The sequence below is a fragment of the Etheostoma cragini genome, chromosome 17 (assembly GCF_013103735.1).
Source record: "Etheostoma cragini isolate CJK2018 chromosome 17, CSU_Ecrag_1.0, whole genome shotgun sequence".
Taxonomy (NCBI): Eukaryota; Metazoa; Chordata; class Actinopteri; order Perciformes; family Percidae; genus Etheostoma; species Etheostoma cragini.
Genome location: NC_048423.1, coordinates 14,556,506 through 14,572,942, shown reverse-complemented (window position 1 = coordinate 14,572,942; position 16,437 = coordinate 14,556,506). Strand labels below are relative to the sequence as shown.

Here is a 16,437-nt window from a genome sequence, read left to right as displayed (position 1 = left end):
GATTTACATGCATTATCCAGATGGATCACAGTGGGGAAACCAAGAGGCAGTGGGTTTTGAATAGGTATTGGTACAGTAGCTCTTTCTCAAGACTATTTCAGATGATCAGACCTCCAGGATCAACTACTCAACCACAAGTCTCCCTTGTCAAAGTAACATTAATTAATCTGTCCTCATGTTGGACTACATTGAGAGCTTAGCTGATCTCTGCTGTGTCAGTTAACATCAAAGAAGATAAACATTGGCAGATCAAACACTCTGCTTTCATTAAAAATGTAGCACCATCCCAGGAGTTGTCCTGCATTTGGCCAAAGAGGTGTGTGGGATAGTAGACTGTGGGAAAGCAAGCATGGCCTTTTTGTTAGAAACCTCTTGGCACTGACTTCCCAAAGTCCATTCCTGCTGGATTGAAGACAAGGATAGGTGTGAGAAAAGGAAAGTGTACTGGCTATGTGCCCTGTAGTGTAGCAGTCACACACAAAACAGGCTGTTGGAGTATACTGCTCAGCTAAGGTCAGGCCCACAGACCGTCTTTCCTGTGACCTCCAACACAGCCATCATAACAAGCCTCATATTACCACCTCTGCCGAGAAACTGGGGAGGAATCCAATCATAATTACATAGTTGTGATGGAAATATGAAAAGGAAAGATGACATTATGGATCTGCTTTCTGTCAACACCTACTGTAGCACTTTCTCTCTTTTTGCTGCCAAGGATTCCCGTAATGACTGCAGTGCAAAAATAGATTACCCAAGATGTGGCATTTGAAGAACAGCTTTTGGATTATTAATAGATTTTTTTTTAACCTTTCCATGCATCCATTGGAATGGGATATAAAAGTAACAGCCTCTAATACTTCTTTCCAGTGTTACTTTTAACAAATACTTTCTTTCAGGAGTTAACTTATACTATATACCTTTACAGTTGAAAATAGCTTAATGAGGACGACATCAGTAAGATGTCTGATGCACTTAAAGCTTTTTTGTGACTGGTACAGAAATAAGAAGGAGATAATGAACATAGATTGCTACACGTTCATCCCCAAACCATTTTAAAGGACCAAGCTATATTAAGAATAACATCATTTGGGTTTATCTTTGGTCTGTGCCCCCCCGGGAGGAGTGCAATTAAAATAAGCTTAATGATGTCTATTGGATTACAATTTCAGTTTCCAGAGAAATCATTACCATGATTTATGAGGACACTATTGTCAGTATCTTGTAAAGGAGCCATCTCCAATCAATGCTCCTGAATATTTAGTGCCATAAGGGAAGATTGTGAGTCAGCTTAATCAATTTCTTTATTACCCCCTGATCTACCTTACCCACTATATTTTACTTTTTGAGACGATTAAATGGTGTAGTATCTGATCAGATGAGGTGGTTAATAGAATGTGAGGTCTTGGCAGCAATTGCAAAGCTGTGAATTACAGACAGTCGAGTAGGGACACCATTCACACAGCCTCAGTGTATAACTAAATGGTACATCACATCCCATGATCCAAAATAATGATGCAAACACAGGGATATCTGTCTGTCTATACATTGTAGGAAACTGCGTTTGATTCACATTATTATTCCTCCGCAGGCTTCTTTGCCAGACACAATTTATCAAATACTATTCAAACATATTGTGACATGAGCCAGCATTAATGGAAGGAAAACAACATGATTTGATTCTTCAAATGTCAATAGATTATGTGTCTGAACTTCAATATTTTCTTTCCTCTTAGCCAGTCTTTCAACAGGCAAACAAACAGCAGGACAAAGTAATCTTAGTTTTGATGTCAAGGATCCATCACATTTAGGTATTAGCTGTGTCTGCATGTTTGTTAGTAACTGACTGTCAAGGTTTTAAACAAGAATATATGGCTGTGTTTACAGTTTCACTTCCAGCAACCGATTTTTTTAATCAAGTAATTAAATAATTACCTGACTCAACATGTTCTGTCAACATATTGATAATAGTTGAAATAGTTGTTTTGTATAGGTGTCATTTTGTTTTAAGTCTTTAAGGAAAAGTTTTTTTTTTTAGAACCTCAAAGCTTTCACAATGTTCACATTCATGTTTGTAAGATTTTGGAGATAAGGTGTTACACCCTGGAAATCCAGAGTTCTCGCGACAGCACAACACAAATTTGCTCAGCGTGTTACTCCGGCATTGAGTAATGCTGCTCAGTAGCAGAGTACTGATATAGGCAGGCCAGGGGCGAGCTCAACTGATGACGACAGTCTAAACCAACCAGTTAGCTCCGCTAGTAGAAAAGCATATGGGGCTCGGGACACGTCACCCTGTGTGTTTTTGTGATTGGTTGTAGTGTTATCCAATTGCGTGCAGTGAGACTTTCAAATGCACGCTTTTTGCCGCCCCTCGAGATGGGCGACTCTCATTACTTGATGCCAGAGCCTTAATCTTTCTGATTTGGGTTGGATTTCCAGGCTAAAGGTGTTTAGGTTTAGTCATTTAATCAAATTAGCACACTACTGTAAAAGCTATTTTATGTAACTTTCTGTTGGTTTGAAATTCATGTACGAATCTTTTCTTTGTCTGTTCAGCTACATTAGTGACGGTTTCTACTTTACTGTAACCAACTTTTTCACACATTGTATTTCGGATTTGTTTACAGTTGCTGCTGCTATACTTGTAAAACATCACTTCTGTACACCTGAGAAGTTTCCTAGAAAAGAATATGAGGCCTGTCGGTGCACGGTGGGCTTTATCTGTCTGGATAAAGCTGCTACAGTTATCAAACTGTAGCAGCTTGTAGTGTTTCTATCACAGAAATGGGCTGCGGTCAAGCTCGCCGTCCGTCACTCGTATCACGTGGTCAAACCTGCTGCCGCCAAAGTTGGAGACAGACGCCGGCAGAGCAGAGCAACGTCTCGGTGACCAGAGCAGACGTAGTAACGTCTCAAACAATGTCTGACAATTTTAATCAAATGAGCTAGTTTGACCATAGAGATGCAAGATATATGCTCTAGTCTACAACACACAACCTTGTTCCTGTATTTACTTTCTTGCTACTGCCCCCAGACACATCCAACCAATGACAGGAGTGGATGTTCTCATGTGATTTGTAATGGTGCATTTATTCTCTATTTTGGATTTTTACGGATGTGAAACCAAACCGATCAAGTGCAAATCGCTCCAAGTTTACAAACTCAGCAACTGATTTGAACCAAAGCAAACAAACTACAGGTGTGAAAACGCCCTAAGGGAAGAGGAGCTGTGGTACTGAGGATCACCTGGGATTTTTTTTTTTTTACATTCACCTTTCAAGTCCAACTTCATTATATTTGTGCCTTAACCAAGACACGTGTGCATGTACTCATAAGCTTACAAAGTATTATTTTGGATATGTAGGTTAATTTGACTTTGATGCAAGTCCCTCAAGCAGGAAACTAGAATTACCACTTTGCAGCTTAATTCTCCCACCAACCAGTCAAGTTGCAGTTTGTCCAAAGTCATACAATATTATTAAACATATACATATCTACAGTATGTAGTGAAGACTTTGAAGAAAGTGTGTTTTGTCCAACTTAGCATTTTAATTCTTATAGTGACCTTGACCTTTGACCATCTAAAGCGGACATCTGTGCCAAGTTTGAAGAGATTCCTTCAAGGCCTTTCTGAGATATTGTGCTCACAAGAATGGGACAGACAATCTTAAAAACCAAAAATCCTAAAAAAGTTTCTGGCAACAGCTGCCCCAAAAGCCTAAAAATAGCTCGATTTCTTTTTCATTCCAGGTATATCAACATGTTGCTGTCAAATGAATGAGGATCAGGCTGGTGGCTGCACCTCTCCTATAGCCAAATGACCCTGTAGTTGGCTGCTGGTTCAGATTGGCTCCTCACCCAATGTCATTGAACCGTTTCTTTTATTTGGCAACAAAGCTCTTAGCAGCAAAGCAACACAGTAACCTAATATGTTATCCCCTCCCATATTTATCTAATTAAGTAGCCATAGATTTGCTCCTGGCAACGCTGCACCTTTTGCACAAGGACACGTGTTTTCACTTGAGAGCTGTTTTTTTGGTAGATCCCTTCTGTATTTCTCTCTACTGTACTACAGAGTTTTCAGAGCAAACTGCTTTGACTGGCGATGAAAACTACATCTACGAATTATGTATTCTACACAGTTGCCAACAACGCCACAGATGCACTGTGAACGTCTTGTCCTGGCAAAATTCATTTTCCACACCCTGCGGCATGGGATTTGTGCCTCCATTGACTTTCAAAAATAGAGCCCCAAGTGTTTAGAATAGCAAGTATAAAACTTATGGGACAAGGAGGTCAAATCAAGATGTCACAAATTATTATTTCAAAATGACTTAAGCACAGTGTTTGCCCGACGGAGGCAATGTTAGATGTAGTCTAGCCTCAAATTTGTAAATTATGCTAATCTAACTCCCATTTCAGCATGCTATAGATTTTATTTGACCTTTGTCTGCAACACTAAAATACCCTTTTTAATACTAGTTTTGGTCCTGAATTGACTTCTGCAGGCATTTAAATGTGTTCATGGTGTGTTTGTGTTGCTATCAGAAAAGACTTTCCCAGTGTGAAGGTGACTACTGTTGTGTGTTGGATTGGGAAGCATCATAAACGGAGAATGCCATTTTAGTCATTCTCCAAAAATCAATTCACTCTTGTTATTGTTGCATTTTCAGTGTATGGCTTTCATATTTCTTTACTAACTTATTAATATAAGTGCAAACAATATTAATAGTCTTAAAAAGCCAATGTGTTTTATAATGATTGTGTTTTGATAGTTTTCATAAAGCATAATGTTTCATGAACATTTTAAAAAAAGAAAAAAATAAGCTTCTGGGAAAAGAGACATCCATTTTCTAGCTAAAACAAAATGTATTGACATGTGACGTAATTAATTGCTTTTCACCTTTGACTGGCAACCTCTGTGTGTTAGAATATTAAAGTACAGTGAACAGCAGCAGCTTCTAAAATATTGAGTTAAGTGCAATCGTACTTCTAGTTCTTTGGAGTTGGCAGCTAAAGCCCAGCCTCTGGTTGTCTGTCCTGTGGGTACAAATGAAGAACATTCAGCAGGACAATGAAACTGGAAAGTGAGATATAGTGGATAAAGCTAGATCACTGAGACCAACCCCAAACCCCCACCCAATCTCTATTTCTGGATCTGTTCATTGTTCCATTGCAGTATAGTGAGGTCATTTCTGCAATTTAAACCTCACTCTCAAGCTTTGCTCCTGGAAAAAGCCATTCTCTATCTTCACTGGTGTGTGAGCAGCCCTTTGGGAGACTAAAAAGGATATGTATTGTTGACTTGTCTTAATCCTCTCTCAGCACAAACTGCAGCCCTTAAAAAGGGATAGGCAGTTAGAGTGCCAGCAGGCATGAAAAAAGGTTTCAATACAGGTTAAAGCTGAAACAATTCTGTACAACATACTACTAAAACAAAACAATTGTTTAATATGCCCGCCTAAATTATAGAGTAGGCTACGTGAGGGGCCAGAATTTCCTCAACAAGATAAAAATATATGATTGCTGTGCTGTGAGCATCTCATCCATTTTACACATCATTCTAATCTTGCTATAGTAAACAGCCAAAACATTTATTGTGGCAATGACTGAAAATTGTCCACTGCTGCAGTTCTGTCAAGAAACTAACCCATAACATGACATACTGTACAATGCACACTCTGCTGCTTTGCCTCCTTGCACATTTATTTTTTCTTCTTCTTCTTTAAGTGATAAATCCTTCCTTCAGTCTTTATCAGAAGGCTGGAGCTGAGCTATTCTCTTTGCAGTCAGCAGAAAGCAGAGTGGACAGAGGTGCTAAATCAACCAGGAGCGTAGACGACCTGCTTGCTTTGTGTTGGCTTAAGAAGTCCGGGGATATTGACACATGTACAGCATAGTCGATATAAACTTTTACAGTTCATTGCCCAGAGACTTAATCTTCGCCACCAGCCGATAGTGTATTCACTTATATCTGCTGTTCGGGATTGAGATATTATCTACACCTATGCTGATACAGCATTATATTCCAATGATGGCAAATGTAATGAGTTATTGGTAATACATGTAAATGGTAAGTGGGACTAAGGCAAACAGAGTTTATTGAGATAATAGGAAAAATGTAAACTCCCCTACCCTGAGTCTTAACTAGGCAAATATTTTAATAAGTCCATCTACACAGTATTGTTTTAACAATATCCAGTGACCTATGAGACGTAAGCTCCTTCTAATGAAGACAATCCCAAAGCCGCATTTCTGCATAGGACAGCTGACAGCGTCCAACCTGCCTCCATAAACTGCAAAGCATTAATCCTCCCTCTCCCTCTCGCTCTCTCCCTGCTTTGCTAATTTGATGTAATTGAATTAAGTGGAGACTAAAAGTGGGGCATTGCTGCTTGCCCCCCATGATTGGTCATCCTTATTAGAAGGTATAAGATGCCAGCTCCAAAATTATAGGAGCAACAAAACCTAATAAACACGGAGAGAGAGAGAAAACGGAAGCACTCAAGTCAGACCTCAAGCCTGGTACAGTACAAAGTGACCACATCAACGAGGAGGGGGGGTTGGGATTGTACGATTGCTACATTTCCATTGGATAATGCTTCTGTGTTGCTAATAAAGTCTTGCTTCAGTAGCTCGAAACAGTTTGTTTGGACATATTGTTCATTACAGCGGCTAATTATCCACTTTACATTTAAACCTGCAATAGTTCACTCAAGGATTCATAGCTCTCTCCTTTCAGCGACTTTCTCGCTAATCCCACAGTTGTTTACACGCTATTACCTTTGTTAGATACTTTGGCTTAGTAGTTAACAGTTAGCAATGGCTGTTCTCTCTCCCTCTCCTGCTTTCTGTTGATCTGCGTGTCAAATGTTTAGCTATTCCTCTGCCTCCTATAGAGATAATTGTACATGTAATAACGATAGTTTTTTTGCCGTGTTGGCGTCAAGGCGCATTACCATGGAAACTCGTTAACGTTAGCTGTTACGTAGCACCTAATGTCGTTCCTGTTAGCCACCCTCTGGCAGCAGACTAAAATCCAGGGAGGCTGGGTGACTGTCCTAAATAAGCATAAACATTCAGGTGTCAGATCCACCGAAAACTGGTTTGTAACAGGAAGCATCTCTGAACCAGTATCTATTTTGGGTATTGTATTGAGACTTGGAAACAATCCTTTGAGGAAGCCCTAAACCAATACAGTCTGCAGTTTGACAGAGATTGTGAATGAAAAAATCTGCGTCTGCATTACACTGTTGGAGTACTTCGCCATATTTTATCCTCACACTGCTTTGAAGATATAAGCCTTCACCTCATCCTGAGGGGGCCCCCGGGTAGCCACACCAAAACACCCTTGCTCTTCATGGCAGGGGACCATCAATTCATGGTTGAGGTAAAGTTCTGCCCCCTAGGCTAGTAACACTATGCCATGAATGCTCAGTCGACCAGTGTCACTCACACCCTTCTGCCCCCTCCTCTACCATGCTCACTTCCCCTAAGCCCTAAGTGATACATGAACCCATGCCTTGTGGAGCAGAAAAGCCCATCCAGGCAGAGCTGACAAGACCCAGTGTCTTAATGGAGCAATACACCAAACGGGCCCTTTGTTACCCTGACCAGCTGCATATCTGCATCCACAGCCAACAGCCTTGGCTCTGATAGAGGTGTCCCACAGTATCGACAGCTTCAAATTTACTCTCTCATCATCACTTGCCTCATTTGCTCCCCAGACTCAATGCTCTCTTTCTCTCAATTCAGGTCAGCCATTTTGTTTGCCAACAATTTGTTGATGAGATTTTTCTGCACCCAGTGTTTAATTTGCGTGCCAGCGAACACACATATCAAAGTCAGGCTTAAATAAAATCAAGCATCAGTTGATTCTCGGTTAAAAGCTCCTTTGACTGACTGCGTACCATCAGACATTAGTGCATTATTTAGTTTCTTTCTGTGTGCTAGCATGTTTCAAACACCATAGCCTCCAAATGGTCTCTAGAAGCTTCTGTCTTCTCTATTAGGGAGCCAACAGATGTGGTGTTTGACTGCAGTTCTAATTACTGAAAAAGTGTGGAGGATAATTACACAGTTGAAGTGAGGCAGAAAACAGAGTCCTGGGCCAGAGCTCTGATCTGAGACAACTGAACGCCCATCACTGTGTGCAGCCCAACCTGCATCAGCACAATTACTGTTCTCATAAAGAAGCTGCTTAGGATCATACAGAGCTACTGTGCTATACTCCTATGTTAACACTATTCATTAAAGTAAATTATATAACAGTCTAGAGCTAGGAGATATATATCAATATAGTGATATGGGACCAGATATCGTCTTAGATTTTGGATTTCATAATATTGTAAAATAGCAAAAGTGTTGTCTTTTCCTGGTTTTAAAGGCTGTATTACAGTAAAGTGATGACACTTTCTGAACCACTTAGCCCACTTAGTCATTATAGCCACATTACTGTTGATTATTTATCAAAAATCTCATTGTGTAAATATTATGTGAAAGGACCAATAGTCAACACTACAATACCGTTGCGGTATCGACATACAGTAGGTTTTTGATCAAAAATACTGTGATATTTGACTTTCTCCATATTGCCCAGCCCTACAACAGTCTATACTAGGCCTGCACAATTACAAAATGCTTGTGGGGCAGAAGTTTTCTTTGAAATTATTTAATACATCCGCATCACTACCTCTACATTAAAAGGAAAACATAAGGTAAAGCCCCCTACACGGTCCCTCTTCTTTAACAAATCGATGTTTAGGTCAAGGCAATGCATATGTACAAAATATGCAAAATATGTATGTCTTCATTTTAAATACATTAGAAACTGCATGTAGCAACATGAGATTACATATATTAGAACAACAATGTCAATGTTTATGTGGATAAAATGTCTTTTATACATTTTATGTTATACAAAAAAACAAGCCTATTTCCCTTGCTACAGTGCCATGTCATCGCTGCATGACCCCACTTTGTTTTTAGTGTCTTTGTAAGCTGTACCCAGGAGACAGCAAGTGTGCCTTGGCCTTAACTGCAGGATTAAACATCTGCTTTGCCTATTGCCAAGTAGCTTCACTTTGTAAGTAAGACTCTTCTGACTGGAGATATATTATTTCATTAGCTAGTATTAATCCAAGTATTTCCTTTATATTTATATTCTGTGCTGTGTGACTGATGTATGTTTGCTGATGTAACACCATAATTTCCCATTTTTTTGGGATCAATAAATATCTATTTATCTATCTATCTATCTATCTATCTATCTATCTATCTATCTGCATCTCATAAAAATTATACAATAACATTAATATGGAGAACAATGGGCAAAAAATGAACGTGGCATGTGCTGATGTACCGAGGTGCATGAGAGGGAGTTTTGTCGTGCAGCACAACTACTGCCTTTGCAATTTATATACAGCTCTGCCTCCCCCTTATCTTCAGGCAATGCTGGAGCACAATGAGAGAGCTGTGTTATCCTTTATCTCCCACCAATGCAATGTATCAACCAACAAATAAATATATAACAGAAAAAAGAGTGGGTACGCATTGTATTTCTACATTATGTTGCAAAATATATGCTAATATTAGCTTGCACTTAGGTGTTAGGCAGGCGTGTTTTTATCAGCCCATGCCAGCAGGCATGTGGCACTAAGAGATGGAAGGAGCAATGAGGAAGGTGAAATCCCGCACAATCCTATTAGAGTGGATTAGGGTGCATCTTTCTTTCTGTTGCCACTCTGCTGCAGGTGAGCAGTAGTAAATTGCAAAAAATGAATAGTTGTGACATGGTTGGTTCTTACTGAGGCCTTCTATTGTAACAGGTCAGCCATTCATTTTTTAAATCTTTTATTTTCATCATTAATCTAACACGGTATTAAAGTTGTTAGCTAATGATGTGTAAACTAAGAATAATTAGAACACTGTCAATCATACCACCCCTGCAGAAAAGCTAAATGATGGAGGTTTTTTGTTTTCTCCTAAAACAAATGTGTGATATTTAAGTGGAAGCTGATTATTGATCCGATGATCAATGGCAATCTTACATTTTCGTCTTCTGCAAGCTGGCTGCCAGAGAAACCCATCCTCTCAGGCCTCCCCTGTGGTTAGGCTGTAAAGGCTAAAAATTCCCCCCACCATCTTCTGTTTTTTTTTCTTCTATGACTTTTCCCAGAACCAATTAGGCCAGCACTAAGGGAGTTATCCCTGTAGTCTTGAAAATACTGTACGTTTGGACAGTTGTTATAAATGATCATTTTACGCCATCCAGGTACATATTTTTCTTCATGACCCATTTTAAATTTAAACTAATCAATTATGTTGCACTATATAAATGACACTTTTCCATGTGTACATTTGCACATCACTTTCACTACCCACATTCACACCTTAGTGACAATAATTCAAAGTAATTCAAGATGATTTGGGAAAGTGTTACTTTTTGTGTGAGCAGGGTGCTTGTGTGCATTTGTGAGTGAATGTGCACAAGTCTGTGTATATACAGGCTTGACTGGCAGAAAGATAGCCAACTGCTCCCTCATTAGGGCAACACAGAATGAGGCTTCTCCAGGGTGACTGAACTTAGTTCAGATTAGATTTAAAATAAGTGGCTTTTTGCGTACTTGATCTCCACTTTATTTCTATTTATCATTTCTTCCCCCTTGCTTGTCCATGGTAAATGAGGAATTTACAGAGTCAATCCAAATGAACTTTAGAGAACTATTTAACCTCTTTAATTAGCATCTTAAACACGTTGACCTGCTCTACAGATGCAACCCTCCTTCATGCTCCCTGTCTTCTGTGCAGTTATTGTTAGCATGCAAAAGTCCAGCTGCGGCACAAAAATTTAAATATTCTTATACATTTGTATTTGACCTGCTAGCCAATTCAAATGCAATTGTCCTTTTGCTATTACAATATCTGTCACTCTCTTGTTTTGATGTATCCTGCTGTTAAAACAATTTCCCATCGTTTCATATAATCTAATGATTGCTATTCATCTGGTGCAGTCTGTAAGTGTGACCGTGGCATTACCCTATTATAAAATGCAATTGTATTTTTTCAGGGTTAACATTTGTGCGTGAAAACAACATTGTAAATTGGAAAATAGTGCAATTTTCTGTATGATTACACAAAGGTAACATTAGTACCAAACATTCACCAGACAACTTAGAAATTGAGGTAATATAAAAAAAAAATGCCTTGAAAAAGAAAAGCCGGGAAGTGTAAACAGACAGACGGACGTGATGAACAAGAAAGACGGAGATGGAAGACAAGACAACATTGTTGATGGTGATTCACTGAGTCCCTTATGGTTAAAGAGCTCCCTGACTCAAACTCATCCCAGACCTACAGTATGTAGGTTGAGTCAAAAGAGGGAGGTGGGGGGCTCTTTTTCCTCTCTGTCTCGCAAGTCTCTAATCCAAAACCCGACACATTACTCAGCTGACCCCTCGCTGCCCACCGCACGCAAAGTCAGGTCTCATTTCCATTCATGCCAACCATAGCCTGGTCACCGCCGAAACCACACATACCACTGCAGGCACCAAAGGCTGCCCACTCTGTCTGCTTGGATGGACTCTTTGGACCAACCAGGGGGCTGGAGGCTGGGGGGGTTAGGCAGAGTCGGGAAGAGATGAGTGGAGAGAGTAGGAAGGATAGAAAAGAAAAAGGGAGCAGGCAAGTGATTATCATAAGATGCAAGTAGGTTAAAGACCCAAAGCACACACAAACAAAAAGAGGATTTTTGTGTTCCCACACATCACAGAGGAAGGAGAATTAAAAGACTGCAGTCTTTACTCTCTCTCATACGTGGGTCAATAACTGCCTCTGCTCCCTCTAGAGCACAGAAACATGTACTCAGATCCTTATCAGGGCAGCTATCATCCTCACTGCCTCACAGAAGCAGAGATACTGTCATCCTCACACTATCGCAGAATGACATCAGCTCAGAGACATGGGAGTAATTATATTATACAAGCCCACAACACACACCGCCAGCAAGGCGACATCAGAGACCATCTACTTTCTCGCTCTTCTCCCGCACGGTTTTTTGTCTCTCTTCTTTTTCCTTCTTCACTTTCTCCATCTCCATTGTTCTTCATTCTCTATCTTCTTTCATTTCTTCCGTCTTTCCTCTTGCCCCAGTCACCTCTGCAACAGGGCTAGCACAGACTAGCATTGTCTCAAATCCATGCAACCATTGGTTCTGAAGGTGAGAGCTTCAAAAATTATTATAATCACTTAAATTGCTTCGCCGACTTTGATGAAACCTCAAATACAAAAGCCGGTAGTGCAGACGTTAACAGCGCAGTTATTTTGGGGCGGGGGGTGAGATACGTGGAAAATACTCTATATAGGGCTCAGACTGTAGGAACGGCAGATCACATTCTTCTACAAAAGTCTACTTTCCCATTAACCACTGGAGATTCAGTTAAATCTGAAAGCCTAAAACACATGTCCTATTGACCAGGTTATTTCATCTATCCATCTTAATGAATAAGAACAGTAAGTTAAGAAAATATGATAACCTAGTTATCCAGCATATCGAGTATCGTTCCATCTCTGGGAAAGAAGAATATCACCTCTGGGAGTTTGTTCATGATAAATGGTAGGTCTGCTCTTCAGACTTGATCCTGTCTGAAGCTCATTACTGCTAGCCCTAAACAAACAATGCATCACACTCCAACTCAATTTCATACATCCTGACCACGGTAATTTTCTACTTCTTTCAGCATAAATCAATGACAGACATACAAGTTCAATACAAAGCATGGTTCTCTTATCGTATGCGGATATATATAGGGAGTAATGTGTTTTCCTATGAAATCATTTACAGGAATTGTGTGCTTGTGTCTTGGAGAATATTTGGCTAAATGGATAGCCCACCATCAGGGAAGCCATTGTTGCTAAGATTAGCTACATACAATTTAAAGTGAAATTGTGCATTTTCATTAAAAGGAGGGAATTTGCATATAGAACTGTCAGCACTTCATTAGCTTTGTCTGGCCTAATCACTTGAGACAACACTCAATGCAGTTTGACAATAATGGGGAAAGGCAGGTAGAGTTACATAAGTATTACAAATAGGATTAGATTTTAACACTGACACCAACAGCTAGCAGCGGCGGGGGTGGGGCCAGAGAGACGGTGAGAACAATTGAAGATAGCATAAGGCTACTTTCTGTTTAATACACATTAATTATAAATACAAAGCAAAAAAAGATACTCTTAAAAATATAGACTTGAACCTGAGGGGTCTTGGCATTCACAAATTAGACTGAAGAAATTGAGCTATGCAAGTTTAATTGCTGCAGTTAAGCGACGCCCCATGTAGTGAACAAGCCCCATGAAAATTAAACCAATTTCACTACAGCTACGACAACTACAGCACTGGGGCTTTTATAACAGCACGCTTTGTCCTGGAGCCAGGTACCATGTTGAACAGCACGTCTATCAATTTTGCATTAATGCACCCTCGGTGCACTGATCAACCAAACAAGTTATGTTACTGAAAAAGCGTTCCTTTGCCTCCTGCAAGTTCTGTCATAATAACAGCACAGTGGAGACGCAACGCTAACCATGATATTAAGTCGTGGAATGTGCCTGAAAGGAACACATGCCCCCGGGGTCCTGAGGGAAAGCAGGAGGCGAGCTGAGCGTTGTCTGCTCCAGACAGGTCACGGCAGAGTGGCCTAATTGCCTCTCTTGTGGTCTCAGTATGCCAGCAAATCTCTCATCTCTCTCATCATCACTGAGGAGCACTGACTCCCTTGTTCATACAGGTCTAACTGTACCCAGTGAGTCAGGCTCCAATTTTGTTTATGAGCTGCTCCTGTGTCCAATAAAAACATCCTCAAAATGCCGGTGCTGCTCTGCAATGGTGTTATCCCTCAAAACATAATGCCTTTACTAGTAAACTTTATTATATGAGAATCCAGAACATCACAGTAAAGATTTATTAATCAATATAAAGCAATGTCTACTCAATGGAAGCCAGGGGACCCTTAGCATTACGTCAGTGTTACACCGCTAGTGATTACGTCACTCAAAAATGCCTAGGCAGTAATATAAGTAAAGAAAGAGTGTGTTGGTCTTCTACGTGTCTCACTGCCTTAATCTTAAACATTAGCAGTGCACAAAACTGCAGGTAATATTCCCCAAGCAAATAATACAAGTGGAAAGAAGTGAAAAAAAAAAAAACTGCAGTATTTCTAAAATCAGACCCAGACATACTGTATTAAGAGAAGCATACTGAAGTCTACCGTGAACACTTGGAGGTGAGGTTATATAAGATTCTTCCTATTTCCTTTTTCTTCCTCACCTAATGCCTGTGTCATGAACCTTCTTGCCACACTGGGTAAAAAGGCCTCATCCCAAGTCTGCGCTGGGCAGGGGCCAGGAGCGGCTCAACACCTCGCAGAGCTGGAGGCAACACATCTTTGTCTCTTCCAAACACCCAGAGGCAACATGGAGCGCCACAATGTTCTAATCCAGTCTAATCTGGACACAGTTGAGCATCTGGAGATGGGGATATGGCTAATCTCAGATATTGAGACAGAGGGCACTTTGCGGAGACAGAAAAAAAGTGGATGGATCTAAGCTAGAGTCGCCATGTGTCTTGGGAAGGGGGATCTTCTACAAAAGATCGAATGACAATTGCGAAAAGTTAACAATGGTTGAATGTAAAAAAAAAAAAAAATACGGCTCAAAGAAGTTACTGTACTCAGAAAATGTACTGATGATTAGACAAGGAAATACTTACTGTGCCCTGCTCTTAGCGATGCTGGTGATCTGTGGATAGCAATAGGCACAAAATGGTGACGCTTGTTTCCATGGGAGAGGTGAATGTGGTGGAGACTCTCCACAGCACCTGGTTCTGACCCTGCCACAAAGCCCAGGGCCAGGGCAGTGATCCACAAGGCCAGGTGGGTGAGCCAAGCTGAATTCCGGTTTAGGGGCTCAGTTACGGGGCTCGGGGGAGCAAACTGTGTCCTCCAGCCTCCAAACATCTTCCCTGAGTGGACAAATGAGGCTTCAGATCAAGGTGGAACTTCAGTGAGCCTTACAGCTCCATTCTTCTCACCTTGCCAAATCTCACTATGCCCAGAGACACTCACACAGATCCACAGAGAAAGAAGGGAAAAAAGCAAAAGGGACACCACACAAAATGTCGGTTGTGGGATAAAAAGAAGAAGCCTTTTGGTCTTCCCACTGAGTTAGGAAATCCGAAGCAGCACCCAGGGAGGTAAGGAGGTATCATAAATCATCATACAGAAACAATTTAAAACATTCACTCAAGAAATTAGGGCAACCTCAAACAGAAATCACAGCTTGCTCCAATTCCAGTTTCTCTTTCTCTCCTTGCCCTCACAAATTGAAAATCTTCCCACCAAAAACTTAATATTCCAAAAAATGCATTTGCCAGGTAGAAAAAGAAAGAAAGCCAACTTCAGAAGAGACTGATAGCACTTGTGCAAAGTGATTTATTTTCCCTCCTTTTCCTCCTCCAGTGGTCTCAAAGGATGTCCAGAGGGATGGGACCATAGTTAAATCCAAGTCTCATTTGCATGTGTAGAACAGCTGCAGGAGCGAGCGGGAGACGATGTGATTTCACCTGTAAGTTGCGCCAAGTAGCGCACCCGTTTCCCATCTAGAGATGTCTGCTCTCAATTCTACCAAGTGATAGCAACGACAGTACCTGAGAGAGCAGCCCTGGGCACGAATACACACTCAAACACAGGCAGCATCGGCAGCTCCGTTCCAGAAGATGTGCGCAAGAGGAAGAGGGGAGAGAGAAGGAGGAGAACGAGGAGGAGGACAGAGGGAGGGGGAGACTCGACAGCCAGCCAGGAAGCAGGAGGGAGAGTGGCTATGCAAATGGGCAGCATTCACATAGCGAATCACTGGAGTCTGAGTGCATTACAGAGGAAGAGCCTGTTTAGGCAGAATAGCAGGAACTGAAGCTATGTCCCCAGCCCAGATTCCTTTCACAACCTCCCCCGACTCTCCCTGTTCAGTCTTTTTCTATCCACTCTCCTTTGTGGATACTCCTGAGCAGATAAAAGACGAAAGCAAACGTGATTGCAGGACAGACTGAATTAATTTCTGTTTGGTCTTTTATCCCCCCATCTCCTCAGATTCCTCTTCTTCTTCCACTGCCAGTCTCTCTTTTCCTTTGGCTATCTTTTCTTAACCTTTCTGTGAATTTGGGGAAGTTGTATGATAATAGTGTTGCAGATATAAAAAATGTAAGCCAAGCAGTCCAGCCTAATCCTTGCCTCTCCATCGCCCAGAAAACCTGTTTTCTATAGGTTCTTAACTGGACTCTGCAGTCTGTCGCGAGCAAGATTTTAGAAGAGTGATGATGCTGCAGCAGCTCACATAGTCAACTCTCTCCCTCTCACACACAAACACAAACATATAAACACACAC

The 16,437-nt window shown here is 40.9% G+C and overlaps 1 protein-coding gene across 41 annotated transcripts in view; it reads right to left on the bottom strand.

Annotated features, from left to right (window-relative positions):
• Positions 1 to 16,437, bottom strand: part of LOC117960833 (neurexin-1a) — a 257,521-nt gene that overhangs the window by 95,099 nt on the left and 145,985 nt on the right. For 4 of the 41 annotated variants that reach the window (XM_034899069.1, XM_034899070.1, XM_034899071.1 and 1 more), the window contains exon 1: positions 14,768 to 15,786. The exons of 36 other annotated variants lie outside the window; for them this stretch is intronic. In XM_034899069.1, coding sequence (XP_034754960.1) covers positions 14,768 to 15,014 — 247 coding nt within the window. In that variant the 5' untranslated portion in view covers positions 15,015 to 15,786. Of the gene's footprint in view, positions 1 to 14,326; positions 14,425 to 14,767; positions 15,787 to 16,437 lie in introns of those variants that run through there. One more of the 41 variants, XM_034899074.1, reaches the window with a different exon arrangement.